The sequence below is a fragment of the Anas acuta genome, chromosome 3, assembly GCF_963932015.1.
Source record: "Anas acuta chromosome 3, bAnaAcu1.1, whole genome shotgun sequence".
Lineage (NCBI taxonomy): Eukaryota > Metazoa > Chordata > Aves > Anseriformes > Anatidae > Anas > Anas acuta.
This window is the reverse complement of record NC_088981.1, coordinates 32,618,594-32,640,508: the sequence shown is the minus strand read 5'-3', so window position 1 is coordinate 32,640,508 and position 21,915 is coordinate 32,618,594. Positions and strand designations below refer to the sequence as shown.

At 56.8% G+C, this 21,915-nt stretch overlaps 2 protein-coding genes across 10 annotated transcripts; one reads left to right on the top strand and one right to left on the bottom strand.

Annotated features, from left to right (window-relative positions):
• The first annotated feature begins 234 nt into the window (after positions 1-234).
• Positions 235-6,426, top strand: DLK2 (delta like non-canonical Notch ligand 2). Of its 4 annotated transcripts, none has more exons than XM_068676500.1 (7): positions 235-252; positions 1,942-2,039; positions 2,124-2,225; positions 2,826-2,889; positions 3,315-3,445; positions 4,027-4,171; positions 4,446-6,426. In XM_068676500.1, the coding sequence occupies exons 3-7, from the start codon at positions 2,153-2,155 to the stop codon at positions 5,221-5,223; spliced, it is 1,191 nt and encodes a 396-aa protein (XP_068532601.1). In that variant the 5' UTR covers positions 235-252; positions 1,942-2,039; positions 2,124-2,152; the 3' UTR covers positions 5,224-6,426. The 4 variants fall into 4 exon arrangements, with proteins under 4 accessions (XP_068532601.1, XP_068532600.1, XP_068532603.1 ...); XM_068676499.1 differs by lacking the exon at positions 235-252 and adding an exon at positions 381-583; XM_068676501.1 differs by lacking the exon at positions 235-252 and adding an exon at positions 974-1,807.
• A 791-nt stretch (positions 6,427-7,217) lies between these two features.
• Positions 7,218-20,935, bottom strand: ABCC10 (ATP binding cassette subfamily C member 10). 6 transcript variants are annotated; one of them, XM_068676480.1, is made up of 22 exons: positions 20,557-20,935; positions 19,225-19,401; positions 16,908-18,276; positions 15,734-15,961; positions 15,371-15,527; positions 14,762-14,901; positions 14,477-14,556; positions 14,154-14,325; positions 13,347-13,445; positions 12,941-13,130; positions 12,493-12,570; positions 11,910-12,101; positions 11,369-11,504; positions 10,963-11,158; positions 10,469-10,812; positions 10,143-10,312; positions 9,713-9,873; positions 9,172-9,425; positions 8,718-8,863; positions 8,467-8,564; positions 8,223-8,335; positions 7,218-7,639 (listed from the first exon to the last, which is right to left on the bottom strand). In XM_068676480.1, exons 1-22 carry the CDS (start codon positions 20,679-20,681, stop codon positions 7,504-7,506), a joined length of 4,761 nt encoding a protein of 1,586 aa, XP_068532581.1. In that variant the 5' UTR covers positions 20,682-20,935; the 3' UTR covers positions 7,218-7,503. The 6 variants fall into 6 exon arrangements, 5 of the variants coding, with proteins under 5 accessions (XP_068532581.1, XP_068532580.1, XP_068532582.1 ...); XM_068676479.1 differs by lacking the exon at positions 20,557-20,935 and adding an exon at positions 19,928-20,490; XM_068676481.1 differs by lacking the exon at positions 20,557-20,935 and adding an exon at positions 19,760-19,916.
• Between the last annotated feature and the right edge of the window lie 980 nt (positions 20,936-21,915).

Sequence of the window (21,915 nt, the reverse complement as noted above, 5' to 3'; positions counted from 1 at the left end):
GGATTTGTGTGAGGTGCATGGAGTGTGTGTGGGGTGTGTGTAGGGTTTGTGTGAGGTGTGTGGGGTGCGTGAGGTGTGCGTGGGGTGTGTGTGTGGTGCGTGTGGGGTTTGTGTGAGGCGCGTGGGGTGCGTGGGGCGTGTGTGGGGCGCGTGTGGGGTGCGTGGGGTGTGCGTGGCGGGCATCCCGCGTGTGCCCCCCCCGGCGGCGGCGGTGGCGGTGGCGGCGGCGACAACAGCGGCAGCAGGGCAGGGGTGAGCAGCTCGCGGGCTGGCTGTGCTGGATGAGGTGGATGGGGGGGGGGGGGGTGCGGTGTGTGGCTGCGGGAGGCGGGGGCCGTCCCGGGGCGGGAGGGATGTGCAGGCACACGCAGCCGCTGGCAGGCGGCCGGGGCGCACGGCGGCGGCGGCGGCGGGCGGAGCGGAGCGGAGGGGAGCGGAGCGGAGGGGCACACGCGGCAGCTCCCTCCCTCCCTCCGCAGCCCCGCGCCTCCCCAGCCCCGCCGCCGCCGCCTCTGAGCCGGGCATGGCCGCCCCCCGCCGCCGCCGCCGCCTCGCCCCGCGATAGCCGCCGCCGGGAGCCGAGGTGAGCAGCCCCGGGGAGGGGGTCCCCGGCCAGAAGGGAGGAACGGGGAGCAGCCCTGCGCCCCGAGGCCGAGCCCGCTCGCAGCCCTATGGGGCTCCTGGGTGCCCCCCAGGGTGCCCCCAGCATCGCCCCATGGGGAGGGAGCTCGGCGATGCCCTGCGGTTGAGCTCCCGGCTGCTCGGCCATCGGCCCTAAATTATTTCCTAAGTTTCCGAGGCGTTCCTGCAGCCTCCCCCCGAAACGCAGCAGCTGCTGGCCGCTGCCCGGCATTTTGGGGCCGGCAGCGCTGGGGCAACGGGAGAGCGCGGAGAGGGGGGGGGGATGCGGGGATCCCTGCCCGCATTTGGCTGGGGCAGTGATGATAAAATCCCGCAGCCCCCCGGGAAATGCCGCCTCCTTTGTGGGTGGTGGTTTGTCTGCATGCGGGAGGCTTGGAGCAGCATCGCCGCTTTGGGTTCACAGGGATATTTGGTCTGGTCCAGGTGGGTCAAGCCGCTAGCGGGGACCCCGACACCTCCTCCAGCCATGGATGCGTATGCGTGTGGTGGTGCTGGTGGCAGTGGGGGGACATCCCTCCGAATCTGAGCAGCCTCTGGTGTAGCAATCGACCCGACACAACCTCCCCTGGCTTTGGGGTACGGCTGAGAGCGGCGTGGCCCCTGCCCATCACACCCACGCAGCTGGATGGAGCCCGCTCCCTGCCCGCGCCGCGCTCCTGGCGGGGCGCTCAGACCCCTCCCATCTCATTATAGTAATATCCTTATGATATCACCCTTCGAATTTCCTGCCCTGAACAACCCCAGCAGGCTGGGAGGGAGCGAAGCGTTTTTGGAAAGTCTTTTCACGCGACTTCGAGGGCAGGAGGCGGCCGGGAAATAAACGGGTGCGGGAGCGCCGGGCTCGGGGGGCTCTCTGCAGGACAGGCGAGGGAAAGGACTGCACCCAGCCAGGCTGTGTGCTCGTCTCCGCAGCCCTGGGGACGTTTCCCCCAGTGCTATTTGCCTAGATTTACCCTGGCCCCCTGCGTCTAATTGAGGCAGAAGGAGCTTCACCTCTTAGCCGTCGGCTTATCGGGTTTTTCTCGCTGCAGCCCAGCAAATCTTAGAAAAGCAGCCGTAGAAACACTCTGCCCATCTATCCCTTTGACCACGCACAGGAGGATGGGTGCAGAGCAGGGACCTTGATTAACAAGATGCCCACGGCCCCCTGATCCAGAGAGGGAAGGTGAAGGTCCCCGCAGCTGCGCGGGGGTGCAAGAGGCTTTGCTCCCTGGAGAAGGGCGGTGTAGCAGCCCCAGCGCTGGGCGTTTGCCTCCTGCTCTCCCACACACGCATGTTAAAAGGCTTTTTGGTTCTCAGTGCTCCGGCGTTGCCGTAGAGGAAGGAGCCTGGAAGGACAGAGAGGAGTGCGGTGACAAGTCCATGCAAAACTGGATGTTTCAGCTCAAAACTCCCAGGTAGTGGAGAGGAAGGGATGCGTGAAGCGAGGCTGCGGTGCGAGCCGGGGGGCTTCCCTGAGCTTGCTCTTCTGACCTCTGTAGGTGTTCATCTCGGTGGGGCCACGCTGACCATGCTCAGGAGCTTCTGTCTCCAGCTCATGTCCTTGCTTTGGATCCTCTTGGCGCATCACCAGCTCGCCCAAGGTGAGTCTCAGGGCCCGTCTCCCTTCTATCCATCTTCCCAAACCCGTCCTTAGCATGACTGAAGTCTCCTCAGTTCACCACGCAAACGGGGGTGGCAGTGGCTGAGCAGGCTGGCGGCGAGGTCCCCCTGCTCCTTGGAGAGGCAGGGCAAGGGGCAGAGCGAAGATCCCGAACCCGAGTGGCTTCATCCTGGATCCTGTGAGGCAAAATCCCCTCCTGAAGATTAGCCTGCCCTCCCCCAGCTCCAGATAAGCGCTGAGTTCCCAAAGCCATCTGCCAGGAGGGCGGTGGTGGCTGCAGGCTGGACGCTGCTGGCTTGGTTTGAGAGGTTTTTCCTCGTGTGAGGAGAGGCTCAGTCAAGGGAGGGCGGTCATCTCCTGGGCCTGGGCTCCTGCAGGAACCTCCGAGCAGGTGACGGGGCAGAGGGGAAGGTGGGGATGGAAGTGGACACCAGCAGGAGGGAGCAGGCCGGTGCCGAGCACGGCGAGGCCACGGCTCAGTTACAGCTCCTTGACGGCGGCCTTTAAATAAATAAATCATCAGAACTGGATACCCGCATGAGCAGAACTTAACCTCTGTCCCCCGCCCCCTGCCTTGCAGGTGATGACTGCAGCGAGCGCTGCAACCTGGCCCACGGCTGCTGCGACCAGGATGGGAAGTGCAGGTACGTCCCTGGGCTCCCAGCCCGGCTGCTCCCCGGTGCTGCCAGTGGGGGACAAGCAGCCTCAGGCTGGCTTTTTTAGCGGCTGCTACCACCTCCTCTCAGCTCTGCTTCCACACAGATGCCCTCTTTTTCTTACCTCGCTCCCCTTGGAGCTGGCAGGGCGAGGGAAAGCCACTGGGGCACCACGGCTTTGCTTTGCCACCAGCCACAGCCACCTCAGCGAGCTGGAGGGCTCCTTGTGTCCTGCAGGGCTTGGTTTTCCCATCACACTGCCCCCATTAACCCGTCAATCCGTGGCCATGTGTCTTGCAGCTGGATTACGGCTGCATTTTGATGAAAAATGCTGTAAATTACAATGCACAGGGATGCAGCGGGGCGGGAGGTTCCTGGGGACCTCACATCCCATTTCCTGCCCCGTCCCCCAGGTGCGATCCGGGCTGGGAGGGCGAGCACTGCGAGGAGTGCGTGCGCATGCCGGGCTGCCTCCACGGGACCTGCCACCAGCCCTGGCAGTGCATCTGTCACAGCGGCTGGGCCGGCAAGTTCTGCGACAAAGGTGAGTCCCGGGCTGGATGTGACACCGGGAGGGGACACCGCAGGGGACAGAGGGTTTACCTGAGCCCATCCCCTGTGCTGTGCCTTGGCTGAAGGGCTGTGGTTGAAGCCCAGCACGCCCTGCATGGATAGGAGGGTTGGCACAGCTCGCAGCCACTCCAACCATGGGCTAGGCATGAGATGGGATGTCCCCGTGTCCCCTGGCTGTCCCTGTCGGCACGGTGAGAGCTGCATGATGCGGGCCAGCCTCCGGAAACGTAGCGGATGAACTCGCTGCCTTTCCCACGCCACGGCTGGGTTTGGGCAGCACCTCCAGCTTCCCCCGGGGCTTCCTGCTGCGGACGAGTCCCATCATCTGGCCCCACGGCCTCCGTGCCACTGCCGTGGGTCTGTGCTCACCCCCTGGCTGACACACACGGCACAGTTTGTAAGGCTGCACTTGTGTTGCTGCTGGTGCCTGCTGGAAGGGAGGAGGGGGAAACTGCGGCCAGTCCCCATCCCGCTGGGTCTGGTGGTGTGGGAACTGAGCTCGGCCACGCTGACCCCGTTTCTCGCTCATTCCACCTTTTCCTTTCCCCTCAGACATACACATCTGCGAGCACCAGTCCCCGTGCCAGAACGGGGCTCAGTGCGTCTACGACCGAGACGGGGACTACTCCTGCCTGTGTCCTGAGGGCTTCCACGGGAAGGACTGCGAGATGAAGGCAGGGCCGTGCGAGAAGGCAGGGTGAGACACAGCAGCCGGGGCGTGAGATCACGGTCACACACTGCCGAGCGGCAGCCTGGCTTGGCTCCTTACCCGTGGATTTCCACGTGCTAATGGAGTTCAGCCAAACCCACCGTTAGCTTGGCGTGCTGTGGTCCGAGCAGCCTCCCGTCCCTCGTCCTCTCTCGGGGAACAGCCAGCACCGTGCTGGCTCCGTCAGCGCTGTTCCCCTGCTGAGGGCAGGGGGAAGAGCTCTGCTGCTGAGCCCTGACCTGTCCTTGCTGTCCCCACACAGGTCTCCGTGCAAGAACGGGGGGCAGTGCCAAGACGAGAACGGCTTTGCCAGCAACTTCACCTGCCGCTGCCTCGCCGGCTTCGTGGGGGCTCTCTGCGAGCACGACGTGGACGACTGCCTGATGCGCCCCTGCGCCAACGGTGCCACCTGCCACGACGGCGTCAACCGCTTCTCCTGCCAGTGCCAGCTGGGCTTCGAGGGGCGCTTCTGCACCATCAACATCAACGACTGCGCCAGCCAGCCCTGCAAGAACGGGGCCAAGTGCTACGACCGCGTCAACGACTACGACTGCTTGTGTCCCGACCGCTTCACCGGCAAAACCTGCGAGGTCTCCGTCCCCGAGCCCACCTGGGCTCCCCCCTTCCAGCCTGCGAACCAGGAGGGCGGCGGGGCGATGCGGAGCACCACCAGCCAGCCGCCCGGGGTGACGCAGCCCGAGCCCGGCAGGACCGCGGTCACGGGGCGGCGCGTGGCCAACCAGAGCGAGAAAGCGCCGGGGGGAGGGTTGTTGAAAATCTCCGTGAAGGAGGTGGTGACCCAGAGGGACTCCGGGCTGAGCGAGGCCCAGCTGGTGACGGTGCTGGTGTTCGGGGTGCTGACGGCGCTGCTGGTCCTCGTCACCGTCCTGCTCATCCTGAGGAACTGGCAGCGGGGCCGGCAGAGGTTGAACTGGTGCCAAAGCCCCTCGCAGGCTGCCAGGAAGCTGCAGGACCAGGAGTGCCAGGTGGGCATGCTCAACACCGTCCTGATCGAGCCCAGGAAGACGACGGAGCTGTGAGCTGCGAGGACCCTGAGCCAGGCCCCGGCAGGTCGTCGTGCTGGCAGACCCCTCGGACTGCCCCCCCGGGCAGGGCAGCTCTTCTGGTGCAAACTGGGGCAGCGAGAACCTCGACGAAACCCCACGGCACCGAGCACGGTGCGATGTGTCCGAGCCACCTCCGCCCGGCCGGCGCGACCCACGGGAATCGAGGCAGGGCTACGTGGGGCCAGCCCCACAAGGGAGCGGCGCCGGCAGCGCCCCGATGTGAGCTCTCGGAGGAGGAGGACGCGGCCGTCCCACAGACGTCTTCTGCCAGGCCCTTCACAGCTCCTCCCTGGGACTCCTGGAAGCGGCTCCGGGGATCATTTCGGGTCTCCTCCTGCTCTTTTCCTGCCGTGTGACGGACGCCCCCTCCTCCTGCTGTCAGCCTTGGCGTTGCAAACGTGTTCCGAACCTTCCTCCTGATGATCTGTGGGGTCTTTTTCCCCCACGTACCGAGCCGTCCTTGCTGGCCTGGACGCAAACCACAAAGCTTGCCCAGCACACGCTTCTGCTTCGCTGTTTGCTGACGGGGAGGAGCACAGCCTGCTCCCCTCCGGGCCGAGCTGGTCCTTCTCACGTGCCCCCGCAGGTGAAACTGGCGATGGATGAGGCTGGGGACGTGCTGGGGCTGCGTTAGGAGCAGTACAAAAGCCAGACCCTCGTTTCCCCTGCCAGCACTAACCTGGATCCAGCCACTGCAGCGCTTCCTGACACAAAACAGGCCTGTGACGAGCCAGGGATGACTGCAGGAAGCAGACAGAGCGCTGCCTTCCCCGCCCCTGCTAAAGCACAGCTGAGGGGCAGCAGATTGCCGGGGCACTTCGTCCGTGTACCAGCCCTGCTCTGCCTTTTCTGGTTCGCTGCGCAGCAGCCAGCGCCTCCCTGCCAGGATTTGCTGTGCCTCCTCGTGGGAATGGGGCATTAAGCAGTGGATTTCTTGCAAACAAAGCAAAACAGAACAAAAAAAAACCCTACTACTGGGCCTGTAGGGCTGCAGAGCGGAGTTGAAGGTGATGCGCAGAGAGCAGAGAGAGGAGTGAGCGCTCAGCCAGGAGGGAGACCTGGGAGAAGGGACTGGGGCTGCATCAGAAAGATTATTTTTTTAATACATGGATGGATGATGTACCTTTATCAAATAAAACAAATACAAGCCCAGAAGCGGTGTACCGGAGAATCGTGAAGTAATTTAGGTTGAAGGAACCTCTGGGCATCATTTCCGATCAGATCAGGTTGCTTTTGAGTACCCCCATCCCTGCCTTCAGAAGCACGAACCCAGATCGTGGGGCAGGGCTTGTTCTGCCCCATGCTCTGGCCCAAGCCCCCACAACATTTTCGCTGCCTGCAAGCCCTTGGCTTTGCTGCCCTGGCTCTGTGCTCCTCCAGGGACCTTCCCAGGGTCTCTTTGACCTCAATGCCTCCAAAAATCGGAGGCTGCTTGGCTCGGGAAGCCAAGGTTATCAGGGGCACTGAGCAAAGAGGGGACCTGGGCCTCAGGAGGTGGGGATGGCTCCTGCGGGATGCCTGAGAGGAAGGAGAGGGATCCTGCCTCAGGACGGCACAGCAGAAGTGTGTACATGCTATGTGTTGCCTCAGAGCACTCTGGAGAAGGGGAAAATGCAAAAGTGAGTCCAAGAATGCTGATGGGAAGAGCAAATCGATCCTAAAACTGAAAGTAGCCATGTGTTTGTGCAGCTGGGAGCAGGGCAGGAGTCACAGGGAGTTCCCCTAGGAAAAATGGTTTGCAATAAGCTAGCCTTAGGGGCCTTTGGTGTAATCATGTTCTGGGGAAGGTTTTCTCCTCTGTAAGCTGGAGAAAGGGACGCAAGGCTCCTAGGTGCAGCCTTATGGGGTATTTGGAGCACTCAGGGAGCAGGCAGGGTTGTTTCTGGGGAAAGAGGGCACCACTCCTGTAGCTCACAAGGAACTCTGTGTCTGGGGCGCACAGGGGACAGGGACCCAAACACCAGAGCTTCACAAGGACGTTTCCACTTTATTTTAAACACGTGTGAGACTCAGTCTCAGCCTAGGAGTCACTGATTCTTCAGCGAACAGAAAAGCCCTCTGAAATCTCAAAGGGAAGCCCTGGAGGTGAACAGTGCCCCACCAGCCAGGCTTGCACGGCCCTCAGCACCCGTTCCTACTAAAGGCAGGACGGTGCCACGTCGCCGTGCCACGCTCCTGTCCCTGAGGACACACGATGGCTCTCACCTCAGCGGCTCCCGGCCCTGCAGGGAGCCGGAGGGGCCGCCGGGGAGGTCACAGCTGCCCGCTGCGCAGGAGGCGCTGGAACAAGGAGCCCTCCTGCTGCCTCAGGCTGCTGGGCGAGCCCAGCTCCGCCACTCTCCCGGCCTGCATCACCAGCACGCGGTCCGAGTCCAAGACGGTGTTGAGCCTGCGGAGAGGCCGGGCCACACGTTAGGGAAGCGGAGGAGAAACCCCCCCACGCTGCCTTCTGTGCCACAGGACACAAGTCCTGTGCCTGTCTGACTTTTATTTCCGTGCTAACCTTTGCGCTGGGAAGCAGTTCCCTTTCTAACACCCTACACACAATTGCACACCCCTCCGAATTCTTCCCCGCTTGGCATCTGTGAGAATACTCTGAGCAGAGACTGCCTAAAACTCACCCATCCCGTCTCAGTATCCACAGTGTTTGTGTTTTGTCCTGCCTGTACCCATCTTCTGCCCCTACTCCTACTTTAAATCTCTCCGTGGAGCAAGCACTGCTGCCCTCTCCTGCCTGGGCATCGCCTAGCCGGCCAGCATCGGCATCAGGGTTTTTGGCAGGCAGAATTAGGGCGTTCTGCCTCCTCTGGCTAGAAGCTGGCTGCAGCCCTTCGCCGCTGGCTGTCCTGCAGTGCCCTCTACTGAGCCACAGACACCTGCTCCAGCCGTGCTGCTCCTTCCTGCGGGACATTTCTCCCTGCTCCTCGCCCCGGCAGGCAGAACCACGCCACACCACGCCGGTCCCTCTCTACCTGTGAGCAATCGTCAGCACGGTTTTGTCAGCGAAGCGCTGGCGGATGGTTTGCTGCAGCAGCTGCTCCGTCTGCTGATCCACGCTGGCCGTGGCCTCGTCAATGCACAACACCTGCCCGGGACAGAGAGCGAAGGGGAGCTGCCACGCGCCCTCTGCAAGACCCCAAATCCCCACCCGGGGCCAGCCTGAGAGGGCAGCAGAGCCCACCCCATCCCCTCCACGCCCCGCCAGCAGGCACTCACCTTGGCCTGCGTGAGGAGAGCTCTTGCCAGGCACACCAGCTGCCTCTGTCCCACAGACAGGCTCTTTCCTCTCTCTCCCAGCTCGCTGTCCAATCCACCTGCAGGAGGCAAGCAGGATGGCCCCAAACAATTCCCTGCCGCACTCCCAGCCTCTTCTCCCTCTTCTCCTCAGCTCCCTGCCCAAGCTGAGGCCTCCTCCCCTCTCCCAGGAGCAGGGCTCAGCGACCTTGCCACGCCACGCTCAGACTCACCCATGCGGGTGACCGTGTCCCGCAAGTGGCACTGCTCCAGCACCTCGTGGAGCTCGGCATCCGTCCTCTTTCCCTGAGGGTCCAGGTTCTCCCGGATGGAGCCACTGAACAAAAACGGATCCTGGGGGATGATGGCCAGCCTAGACCTGCAAGCAGAGGAGAGCCGAGAGCTCGTGGGGTGGGTTCTGCACAAAATCAAAGTCCTATTTATTGTTTTTTTCCTGGGTTAGTCTCTCTGCATAGTTTAGAGAAAGATACAGGGCACGGATCACACACTCAGCCTGATTTCTTTAGCACAACTCTTCAGTAACAACAGAGCAGCTCATAAGAAGCTGCCAAGACAAGAGACAGAAAGCCCTTTCCTCCTCGTTCTTCCTTTTGGCATCTGACCACCGACAGCTCTTGGCTTCCTGCCCCCCCTGGGCTGCCCCCTGCTCTGCTCAGACCCCCATACCTCAGCTCCTCCAAGCCCACCAGCCGGCTGTCAACACCATCCAGGAGAATCCGGCCTGCTTTCAGCTCCAGCATACGGAAAAGTGCCAAGAAAAGAGTGGATTTTCCAGATCCTGTGCGCCCCACGACCCCCACCTTCTCTCCGGGGTACACGGTGAAGCTCACTCCATCCAGTGCATTGGGCAGGCCCGCCCGGTAGGCCAGGACCACGTGCTGGAACTCCACAAGCCCCCTGCTTGGCCAGTCAGCAGCAACCTAAGGGGGACAGAGTTCCCCCTTAGTCTCAGTTCTGTTTCCAGCCCCCTTCTATGCCTGTTTTTCTCTCACTGCTTAGCCCTACCACCCCTTTCTGCTCTTCCTGTCATTCTAGTCTTCCACACCTCCTGCCTGAGGTTCCCCTTGGGATGCACCGGTAAAAGACAAATGGTCAAAACAGATTCTGTAGGTGAGGGCCCTCCCTGCACACTGGAACCTTCTTATTTCCACCTGGAGGCAAGTGCAGGGCACAGGGCCAGGCCCTGAGGACATCTTTAAGCTTTTACCTGGACCACTTTATCCTGGGGCTCCACAGGGATGTCTGTAGTGTATTCCTCTGTCCGCTCCACACTCACCATCATGGTTTCTGTCATAGTGAAGCTGGAAATGAGGCCCGAGAGAAGGTTTGTGACTGACAGGGCATATGAAAGCGCCAGGCCCACAAGTCCTGAGAGGACAAAAACATGAACAAGAGGGTTAACGTCAGGGAAAGAGCTGGGATCTCGGTGGCAGGACAAAGAAACAGGGGAGAAGTCAGCACTCTGGGATCCAGCTCTAGGAGGGGGACATGCAAGAGGAGGAACAGGAGCTGAAGGCAACAGGCAGCATGACAGGGAGTGGGAGCTCAGGATCTCTGATAAAGGGAGAGGACTGGGAGAAGAGGAACCCCTGGGCCACAGCCCAAGGGTGAGGATGGAACAATTTCTGGCAGCCCACCTGGATTTCCCAGCTCCTTCTGGTGCTGGATGATGGCGATTCCTGCGATAGCAGTAATCACGGCGACCCCGATCATCTGCAAGCGGATGTCCAGCCACTGCACCGCCGTGTTGCTGGCAAAGAGGCAGCGCTGGTTCTGCTCCAGGTGCAGCTGATTCTCCAACTCAAACCTGGCAGGAGCACAACAGAGGCTCACACCAAACTGCACCCCACTCAACCCCACACCAGGGGCATTCCCACCACCCCGTAACCTGCCCCACGTCAGGACGGCGCTGGTTTAAAGAGCCCAGATTTTGGCTCTCCGGGTGCTGTTCCCTTCCACGCACCTCTCTGCTGCCCGCATGGCTCTGATGCTGCTCAGTCCCGAGAGGGTCTCTGAGAAGTGGGTGTAGATGGGGGACAGGGTGAGATTGTAAAGGCGCTTGAGCTCCCGCGAGGTGCGCCGGTAGTAGCGCTGGATGGAGAAGTAGAGGGCAGCCAGAGGGAGTAAGACCAGGCCGATCCAGGGGAGGCCGTAGGTGATGATGACCAGCATGCCCAGCAGCCCGTACATGTTGGCCAGGAAGATGTTGAGGATAAAAGGCAAGGTGTCATCCACGCAGTACAGGTCTGAGGAGAAGCGGTTCAGGATGCGGCCCGTTGGCGTGGTGTCAAAGAAGGTGACGGTGGCCTGGCGACAAGGGGACAAAAAAACAAGAGCTCATCAGCTCCTGCCAGCAGAAAGCCATCTCTCACACCTTCACTCCTGGACTATGAGAAGAACAGCAGGGCAGAAGGACTTGCAGGAACCCCAGCCTGCCCTGGACTTTCTGACCATTACCTTTACAACCCTCTGAAGCAGCCGGTTGTGGATGACAACGGCAGCACGGATGGTGCCATACGCAAAGAGGAAGGCCCGAAAAATGGTGAAGAGGGAGTTGGCTCCTGCAATGCTCCCGTAAACCATCAGGTAGAAATTCACATCCGCTGAAGCGTTGGAAGGGACTGGGGCTGTGTCCAGAGCTTGAATGGGGGAGCTAAAACAGGGAAGGAGGAAGATTATCAATCTGCCAAGGTCCCTGTGGCAGTAAACTCAGACAGGGCATCAGGAGCAGTTCATCTTCCTCTAAGCAGCCATGCGGATCCCCTGCAGTAGAGTGGTCTCCAGAAGGATATTCGAATGCACAAGGGTAAAATGGGAGTGGTGTTTTTTTTTTTTTGGCATTGCCCGCCCAGTCTTCACTTACACAAGTCCCACAGTGGAGAAGAGAAGCAGCTCCACAGATGGCAGGGACGCTGTGCAGACCGTCACAGAGGTATTTGGTGTCTGGGATATGCTGGAGATCCAATGTGAGAGCCACCAATCCGAGATGTTTCTGGATGCTATGGAGAGAGACAGACTATGAAGAGGGATTCAACCTTCAAGTCAGCAAATACAAAGCAGAAAAGCTGGAAGGCAAGTAGGTGGGCAGCTTTTGGTTTTGTCTCACTGCCCAGTCTTCCCTTGTGTTCACTCTGCACTGTTCCTAGCAGAGCAGGAGCAAGGGAACTGCCAGGAGCTCACTCACTGCTAAAGGAGCAGACATGCAACTGCAGCAGCAAATGAGAGGCAAGAGCCAGTTCCCACGTATTCCCCCCTCCTGTCCCCACCATGCTACTTTAGTTTGTCTTCCTGGTGCAGAGAGAGCAATGAAATCCCCAGTCTCTTTCCTTCCCTGGACTCCACACGGGCAGGAAACGAGGAGAGGAACATCTAAAGAGAGATGTGCTCCTGGCTCATTGCCTCACCTTGCATCAGGAGCAGTGAGAAGAGGATGGATAATGCCAAGCAGCTGCCCACTGCCAACCAATAAGCCTTGTAGACCTGGAAAGCCACTGCCCCTTCTTTCTTCTCCTCCTCCTTGCGGAGGAGATGATTGTCCTGGGATGATTCCTCTGCCTCTGTCTCTATGTCCTCTTCTTGGCTTTGCTCATCAGGGGCTGTGGGGATAGAAGCAAAAGCAAAGGTCAGTGTAATGTAAATACCTGCTGGAGCTGCTCCTTGCTGCACATGGAACAAATCTAGGCTATGAGGAAGATTTTTCCTCCCTCCTCTCTCCCCTTTCAAGGTAGGTGCACCAATTCTGGCAGACTCATCCAGATCTGGACCACAAACGAAAAAACAGATTCAAACACTGCTCCAGACCAACACCTGATCACACCTAGGCCTCCTCTCCCCCTGTGAACAGACGGCCCACAGATTAGCGCTGCCACAGCACAGCAGGGAGCTGGGAGCTCTGCTTCAGGCCAGCAGCCAGCAGGTAGAGGTTCTGCCGGGGTGCTCAGCTGAGCTCTGCTGTCCCAGCCCCCCCCAAGCTTGCCAGGTACAGACCTTTGTCTTTCTGCCTCTTGTCCACATCCTTGAATTTGGGGATAGTTTCCACAAGTGGCAGGATATCAGCTGGTGGGCCTGCAAAGAGAGACACGCAAATGCTTCAGAGACTGAGAGGAACAGGCTCCAGCTACAAAACGGCCCTTTGCTCTGGTTTTGCTCTGTCCTGACATCCCATATTTCCTCTCAAAGCACCTGCATCCTTGAAGGTTCTGCTCATTGTATCCTGCCACAGCCTTCTGCCTTATCAGCTCCCCGTGTCTCTACCTGTGCATCTGCACGCTCCATTCCACACTGCCTCCTTTGCTCACGTGCAGTGTCCTCAAGCTCTTTATCCCTCTTTGGGTTTCCCACTAGTTACTCCTATTCCTTCATGGCCATCTTTGCTCAAGCCATTCAAAACTAGCCCGCAGGCACAAACGGATGCCTGCAACGACAGCCACTGTACCTGTCTTGACGATCCTGCCATTGTCCATCAACACCAAGGCATCGGCCTTCTCCAAAAACTCAGTCCTGTGGGTGCAGAGGATCCTGGTTTTGTGTCGGAGAACTCCAAGAATGCATTTCCGCATGAGATGATTGGCTACATCTGCATCAACGGCAGCCAGGGGATCGTCCAGGAGGTAAAGCTCTTTCTCCTGAGAGAAGCAAAAGACAGGGATACAGCCCCTGGCCCTGCCTGAGCAGGCAGTGCTGCAGAGTGCAAGCGCCTCGGCACGGCACACTGCCAGCACCTCTAGGCCAGCCCCGTGTGGTTTAAGACGTGCTGCCAGAGCGCACGGCACAGCTGCGTGCTTCCAGCTTCTCTGCATCTGCCTTGGCAGGGGGCACGGCATAGCTGCTTTGCTCTTTACCTGGTAAACAGCTCTGGCAAGGGCTATCCGAGCCTTCTGTCCCCCACTGAGCGTCACGCCGTTTTCGCCCACCTCTGTCTGGTCACCCGCTGGTAAAATCTGAAACATTTGAGAAAATCCATTTAAAAGGGACACAAAGCTACTGGGGACTCGAGATCAGAACGCTGGGATCCCTCTCCTGACTCGGGCAGTAACTACTTAGGGTGGCTTCTTACCAGAAACGAAACAATACAACAGCACACACCCTGCTTCTGCAGACAACTGGCAACCTCTGTGTCAACACAGTCCCTTAGACTCCAGCAGGTGGCCACATCTGAACCACCCATTGAGCAACTTCTGGTCTAAGACAACTCTAAAACTATGCCTAGGATTTTTCTGGGAGAGCAGGAGCTGTGCCTTCAACAAAATAACTCCAGGGCCCATCCAAACAGTAAAAGCAGTTGAGTTTCAACAGTCAGAAACAAATTCCATGGGCAACGCCTACAAGTTCTCAATTAAATACTTTATATTACACAGTATTCACAACTTCTGCTGAAGTAAACAGGAACTTCTGGTGCTTGGCACTTCAGAAAACTGGGCTCCGGTTTATAAACCCAGAGGAAGAGGCAAGTTTCCTACCAGGTGTAACAGAAAGTTCAGTGGCTAACGCAGCCACAGGCTTCAAACCCAGAATACTCCTGGTGGGAGGACCACACGGTTGCAAGAACATCTTTCCCCAGGATGAAGAACTCAGCACAGAGTGAGGCTCTGGCTGGATGCAAAAGCCGGCCAAGGAGGCCCAGGAAGGTTCAGAGTTCAGGCACTCACGTTCAGGTCCTCAGAGAGGGCGCAGGCCTCCAGCACCTCCTCGTACAGCCTGGCATCGTAGTCCCGCCCGAACAGGATGTTCTCCCGCACCGTGGCAAACTGGATCCAAGGCTCCTGCGTGGCCAGACCGAATCCTTGCTCCAGGTCACACACATACACACGCCCGCCCTGTCTGCAAGCACACCGGAGGTGGGTGGATGGAAAGGCAACACAGGGGAGCTATCAGCAGATCAAAATGACCCGTAAATGTGGGCAGCTCGGGACGGTCCTTGCCTGCCGTGGCGTGGAGGGAGCAGGCAGGGAGAAGGCTTTGGGTTACTTACTTAACGAGCTCTCCGGTGATGGCTGCAAGCAGAGAGCTCTTGCCAGAGCCGACCTTGCCAACGACTCCCAGGAGCATCCCCTGTCAAAGGAAACGAAAAGGAGCAACCTGGTGAGCTGAGTGCTGGCTGGGCCAGGTTTCCTGAGCCTATAAGAAAGCTGACAGCTTTCTTTCTGAGAATTTTTTCCAAGAGATCTTGATATATGGCTCACAAGACCAAAAAAGCACACATCACCCCAGCTCCTCTAGTGCCATTTCCTCTGTTTCTTCCCGCATTCCTGCTCACCTTTCTCACCGAGAGGTTCTCAATGTGCAGCTGCAGAGTGCCTGTGGGAAAGGGCTGGCTGCTGCTTTCTTCTTTGACTGGTGCCCATGAAAAATCTGCCCCTCGCATCTCTATGGCAGAAGCTGTACCTGAAGGGCTACCTGCAAGGGAAAAGCAACACCACGGTGAGAAGGACAGAGAATGACAGGGACCTGATATAACAAACGCTATCCGTTTCGTTCCCAAATGGAAGAGGCAGGGAAAGGGCACAGCCAGGATGCTCTGGCCCAACCCCGGAATGAGACACTCTGAGGGAGGCACTGTAAGGGTAACCTGATTCTCTTATTGCTGAAGGTGAAAGGGAGCTGGTAAACGGCAAGGAAGGAGAGAAAGGGAGCAGCAATGGTTTAGGAAAGGGCGCGCACCCAAACCTTTCTGCCAGGCCAAGCTGAGGTTGTTGAAGGCTTCATTGGCAGACCTTTGGATGGGGGAGGGAGCAGCTTGTTCCAGAGGCACGCTATGGGGCTCTTTAGGGACAAGCAATGGCCTACGTTTGGTGAAGAGGAATGTTCTCTGCTCCAAACACCTCCTGCCCAGAGCCCCAAGCCCAGCAGCATCCTGCCCCATTACCTAGGGCATAATAAGCTTCCAGGTCCTGGTCCTCAAGTTCAAGGAAACGCTGGATTCGATCCAGGGAAACTTTGGCTTCCAAGGTCCCATTCAGCACCCACGGGAAGCTGTTGAGGGGAAGGATGAGCATCCCTACAAGGGCCAACGCCGTGAAGACCTGCACAAGCAAGGGAAGAAACATAAACTGGAGGCTGTACTTCCCTGGCATCTTGTGCTCTTCAAACAGCTTCACCAATGAGAGCCTGAAGAGCTGGAGGGAGATCCAGGATGTGTTCATTTCCCAGAGAAGATGTCTCAGGGCTCTGCCTAGTCTCCTAGTTAGAGCTCTGAGGTATCTGACTCGGGATCTCCTCCTTCACTCACCTTTGTGGCAGTGAGCTGGTGACCCAACAGGACGTACGTGATGAAGATGACGATGGAGACAACAACAGGCAGCGCTGCCCACAGGTACACGCACACGGCATCCAGGTACTTGATGGCTCGCAACTTCTGCAGCTCCTGAGCCCGGCAGGCATTTATCCTGCTGCTGAAGTGCTTCTCCCAGGCATAAAACTTGATCACACGAATGCCTCTGAGGAACTCGGTCATTAGCTGCAGGCACAGGGGAAAATCACATCCAGTCTGCCCAACACGCCAAACGCCAGTGAGGCATCTGGGCTGGGCCCAGGTTTGCAGCTGCCTCCTGCTAAGGGCCAGGCTAGAGCTACCAGGAGCCATTTATTATTGCTAATAGAGGCAGGAACTCAAGTGGCAGCTACTGAGAACTTTGCCCCTTCTTGTGCCAGCAGCTTGCTCAGCTCCCTGTGCTGTGTAAGGTTCAGGAAAAGGCACAACACTACCCAAATTCACAGCTAGCCTGTGTCCAGAGCCCAGCTGGCTCACATCCAGCAGCTCAGGTAGCCCTGTAGCATGTTCCCCTCTCGCTCCTGCTCTCAGGTCAGCGTGTGCAGAGCCAGCTGAGATGTGCCTGTGCCTGACATGAAAGAAAACCAGTAAGGAAGAGTTCGCTTAGCAAACCACTCTTGCAACAGCTGGAGAAGGCCCAGCACATCCTGTACAACAAGATGCACCTTCTGTTAGGAAGATAAATATTTCACAGGCTCCAAACAGCTGTGGAAGAGCTTACTGAGGGTGCCAAGCTGGAGTGAAATAAAACCACTACATCCATGATTGTTGCGTTTGTCCAGATTGCAAGATACCTCACCACTGACAGCATTACTCGAGTAACAGAACTGAAGCTTCTCTAAAGGAAGCAATCAGGCGACCCACGTTAACTATTACACGTGGAAAAAGAACCTGCAAGGGAACTTTAATTTGCCCAGGGGGTGAGACAAACATTAGAGGTTTGCTATCTTGCAGGTGGTGAACATGCCTCACCCCGAAATCCTTTTGAACCACTTACACATGCGCCCCCTCCAGCACTTTTCCCAACAGTTGCGACTCAATTCGCTCACTTGGGATTCACCACAAGGGGCCAAGAAGCCAATGCTCCAGAGAATACCGTGACAAATTCAGAGAGCCAGCAGCTGCCCCTCACCTTGACCCGCGCGTCCTTGTGCTGCAGCATCTCCTTGTTGCTCATCATGATGCGGTTGGCTATGACCTTGTTGATGGGCACAAGCAGCAGTGCCAAGGCCAGGCCTCCCAGAAAGGCCACCCCTACTTGCTGGTAGAGGAGGTAAAGGGTAATGGCAAACTGGAAGGGCAGGCTCCACACCTCGTGGAAGCTGAGGCAGAAGTTGACCAACCTACTGGCGTCTGTGCTCATGAAGTTGACGATTTCACCCACGGTGAAGCGGGAAAGCCTGGTGCCGCCCACACGCAGGGCCTTGCGGTAGATGGCAGAGATGACGGCAGCCCGCACCATCAGCGTCATCTTGTTTACCTCGTGGCTGAACTGGTTGCGCAGGAGAGCGCCCAGGAAGGAGCCAGCAAAGAGCCCCAGCGCGTAGAGCACCCCGTGGCTCAGGGGCTCCTGCCGCGACTCCATGAAGTTCACCAGCAGGTTCAGAAGCAGAGGGCCTGAGAAACTCAGCAGGCTGCCGGCCAGCTTGAGAAGTCCCAGCGAGTAGAAACGAAGCCCAAAGACTGCATGAAGCACTGAGAAGAGTCTCACAGGCTCCTGGGCACGGTGCAAGCTGTCCCGGACATCGCTACTCCCGTCACCCGGAGCAATGATTGGGCTGGTAAGAGACACCGTCTCCTCCTCTACTTGGTGCAGAGCTGCCTTCTTCTGCCAGCAGGCATAGAAGCGATCACAAACCCTGGCAGCCTGGAGCTGGCGAGGAAGTAGATAGACGTCCTGTGGCTGGTTCAGCTTCCACTGATAGCCACGTTCCATGAGAGGGTTCATCCAAGCGTAAAAGAAGCGCGAGAGCCAGCTCTCCCCATCTTCTGCCACTCGCTGCTGAACCAACACGGAGGTGCCTGGCTCTGAGATGAGCTGGTCTTGTGGCCAGGAGCTATTGATGGAGAGGAATTCGTGCCTCTCTGTGGTGGGTACGAGGTAGCTAATGACATACACCAGCAGAGACAACAGCTGCAGACAGAGAATGGTGAACCTGGAGGAGACAGCAGGGTGGGCAGGGGACCAAGCTGTCCCGCTTTGGCAGTACCAGACCAGTGTGATGATGAGAGAAGGGAGGGGTAAGAGGGTGAGGAGAGCCAGGGCTGCAGGGCCCCTGGTAGAGCCATGCATGGACCTGCAGAGCATGAGCAGAGCGACGCTGTGAGTGAGCCACGTCAGTGCGGCGATGCCATCAGCCAGCACTTCCAGGTACGCAGGGCCCAGCTCCTGCTGAGAAATGGTGGCTGGGATTATATCCGCGAGGAACAGGGCAGCGAGTATAAAAGAAGCAGCAATTCTGCATCTCCAGCCTGGCCGGCGAGGCACCCCAGAGCCAGATCTAGAGGTGGAAAGAGCAGAAAAAACTTCACAGTTGGTATTCCATCACATCTCATGACAAGGAGAGTCAACACTCTCCTTTCTTTCCCCCCTCTTCCCCTCCTTATCTGTTCATTCTTAATTTCTTTGTCTTCACTTCCCAGTTTGTAACCTTTGTATTCCCTGCCCTAGATTTGTAACCTTTTCAGGGTGTAGGTGTTGCTAAACTAGAGCAGGTCAATAAAGTCCAGTAAAAAATCGATACCAGAGATTCAGATCCCGTGAATAGCCTTTATCTACATAAATTTGTTTGCAGCTGTGATATTTTGTGGTCAAATCAGACTCCAGTTCTTGAAGATTAACAGAAAAGAAAATAAAAATTCTCTGTGTCACATTTCTAATCCTTGATTTTTCTCATCTTTGTGATATTTTCTGATATTTTCTGCAGAAAGATTTTTTTTCTCACTCCTGGTTTCAGTGATGTTGTTTAAGTCCATTATCTAATGCCCAACAAACGATTTCATTATCACTTGCTTCATTATCATTTGTGGCCTTTCAGTATCAGTGAACATTGTCATGTTTACAAATTTGAGAGAGTAAATAGGAAAACTTTTTTGTTTCTCTGAACCACTTATTACCTTACATACATCTTCCATGCCACCTTGGGTTTATATACTCTCCTGTGAGACCCCCAGTTTTCCCAGTCCCCATTCACTGAAATTCTTTTCACTTATTTTCTGTTATTTTTTTCTCCCTATCCTCTCTCTTCTCTCCGGATTCCTTTCTGCAGTGGAGTGACCAGAGCTGGACAGAGTACTCCGAATTAGGACAGATGCTGACAAACGTAATACCATTGCAATACCATGTTGTTCTCCACGGCCATACCCAGTACATTACAGAGAATTAATTTCCAGTTTTTCACCCCGCCTCCTGCCCGATAATGAAGAGCAAGACGAGTCGGTTGTCATACCTGGGAGTGCCAAGGAAGCAGGCGCTGACTGCCGCGAGGATGGCGTGAGGAACCGCGTTTAATGTCAGCTGATTAAAGCAGTGGCCGATGCTGCCATGGACCCACAGCGGGAGCGGGTCTTCGGGGCTGGTGCCGCACAAGCCTGTCAGGATGTTCTCCATCTCTTGCCGGGAGCTCCTAGGGGAGGAAAGGGAAAGGAACGTGAGGCACGGGCCGAGCTCAGCCCCAGCCGGGGCGGACTGCGATAAGAAGTGAACCTAGGACTGGAAACAGCTTCCTGGAGAGCGCAGTCCAGGCTGGGCTATGTTATCACCCCCTCTGCACACTGATCAAGCCCCAGCTCGAGTTATGCTGTCTCCTCAGGTCACCCCACACCTTGCAGCTCTGGCAATTTGGGGCTCCCAGCTCGCTTCCCGGCTGAGGATTTCCCTCAGGGCTCACCCTGGGAAGCACCCATCCGCCTGCACCCCTCAGCAAAACACAGCGAGCTGCCCCCAGAAGCCCCCATCGCCTTCATCCCTCCACAGGGACTCACACCGGGCCGGGTAGGGCCAGCAGCAGCACTGCCGGCCCTACAGCACCCCCTGCCCGCTCGCCCCAGCCCGGCCCAGCCGAGCCCCCCATGCCCGCGCCCCGCCGCCCCTGGGGCCGGGAGCCATGGCGAGGCCCCGGCCCCGCGGCCTGCCCCGGCCCCAAGCCCAACCTCTGCCCCACGCCGTGGCCATGCCCGGCCCAGGCCGCCCCGTGCCCCCCCTGGCGGCGGTAGCTGGGCTCATAAATGCGTGTGAAATCGGGTAAATGCTCGGCTTCCCGTCTGAGGCAATAGCATGAGAAGACAGCCAGCCCTAACCCCTCCAAATTGCTATACATTAAGTGTGTTCAGTGAAGTCAGCACGCAGCCTGGCAATTGGAGCTGCTGCTGGCGATTTTATGGCAGGTGCTCCAAGGAATTCATTTTCCCAAACCTTCCCTCAGCCATCTCTCTTGCCAGGGAAAATGAGTTCATCCCCACGAGTAATTCATCACAGGTAGCACCATTTTACTTTCAGCACACAGCTCTTCAGAGGGACAATAACTCATTCGCAGAGCTTGCGAGTGTTATCAGCAGGGTGCCAAAAAAGCAAAATGTCAGTGGCATTCCTGTCTAGGAAGACAAAGCAATCCGGTCAGAGGAGAGACAGAAGAGATAAGAGCAAATGCTTATAGGCCACAGTACCCTCTAATCATAGTTTCCTTAAAAGAACCAGGAGAGAAAGGCACAGCAGTAAGCAGCTGGCACCACCACAAGGCTTTTGCTGTGAGCTTATAGAGCAGGACAAAGTATGGGAAGACCTGTGAAGGGCGTCTGCCATCCCTACAGGAATCCCACACGAGTTCAGAAACTCCTTGCACATCAGGCTGGTCTTCTCTGATCTTGTTCTTGCCACGTGAGAAAAGGGTCTTTTTCTTTTGGTCATGCTTCGTCAGATTTCCATCTTCTCCACAGATTTTCGGGACCAGGCCCCCACCATTATATCAGAAAATCAGCTTCCAGGTGGAGACTGAAGACACACTACTCCTGTTCTCAGTGTCCTTCACAGAGACCTAATTGGTGTGAAGACTGTACTACAAAGAGGAACAAGAAGGAAACATTCACTTTGATATTCGTTACTGAGAGCCCTTATTGCCTTACAATACATGTACCTGAAGAGGGGCCAGAATTTCTACTCAGGTGCAGGTCAACCTTCTAGCATAGTGCTGTTTTCCTAAAGATATATATATAGAAGAAGAAGTCTCCCTTCAAAAAACGAAAGGAGCAAGTTCTTGAAAGAGCTCAGATATGAGGATGGAGCATGAGCTGCACACACATGAAGCTTTCAGATATCATTGTTCCAGTATTTTATTTAATTCCAAATGGGGGAAAAAACCCTCCCCCTGACTTTGTAAGATGCCCAAGAAGTTCTCAGGTATCATCCCCTGATAAATCCCCTCTCCCTTGAATTACTCCCTCTCAAGAGTTTTTCACTTCAACCACATTGCATTCTGGCGTTCTCATTTTTTGTGCTTCTTCTGCTCACTCATCTCTCCTAACCTCTCTTTTAATGTTCAAAACCATGAACTTCCCCACATGGACTGAAAGATGGACAGCTTTTATGTGCCACTGAGAATATTAATCCAACCTAACTGATCTGAAATCACAGGTGCTCATTCTGCCTAAATATATTTAAATACGAGCAAGGCCAGCACCTAAAACATTCCTCATTTTCATGCTTCCTGTTGGCTATTTCCCCTCTTCCCAAATATTGCTGCCTGTGACATTTACTGCTATGTATTTGACTGATTTAAGATGTGCCATGTGAAATACAGGCTTGTGGGTGTATCAGTTACAAAGTACCTTGCATACTATAAATAATCATGCACCTGATATTTATCAAAGAATCAGAGCATTCAAATGGAAAAAAAAACACACCAGGTTTGATTTAATCCACCCCCACAGTCCAACTCTGGCTAATAGACAATGAATAAAACCCGACTTGAGTTTTTCAGTCTAGATTGAAATACCTACAATGAGGAAAAGCAATCTGGCAAAGGGAGACTGTCCCCCAATTCTCTTATGAATTTATTTTGTAACAGATTATCTAATAGCCCTCCCTGGGCTGGGGAGTCAGAGAAGGAGTGTAGGCTCCATGCCCGTCCCACTTCCCAGCTAAA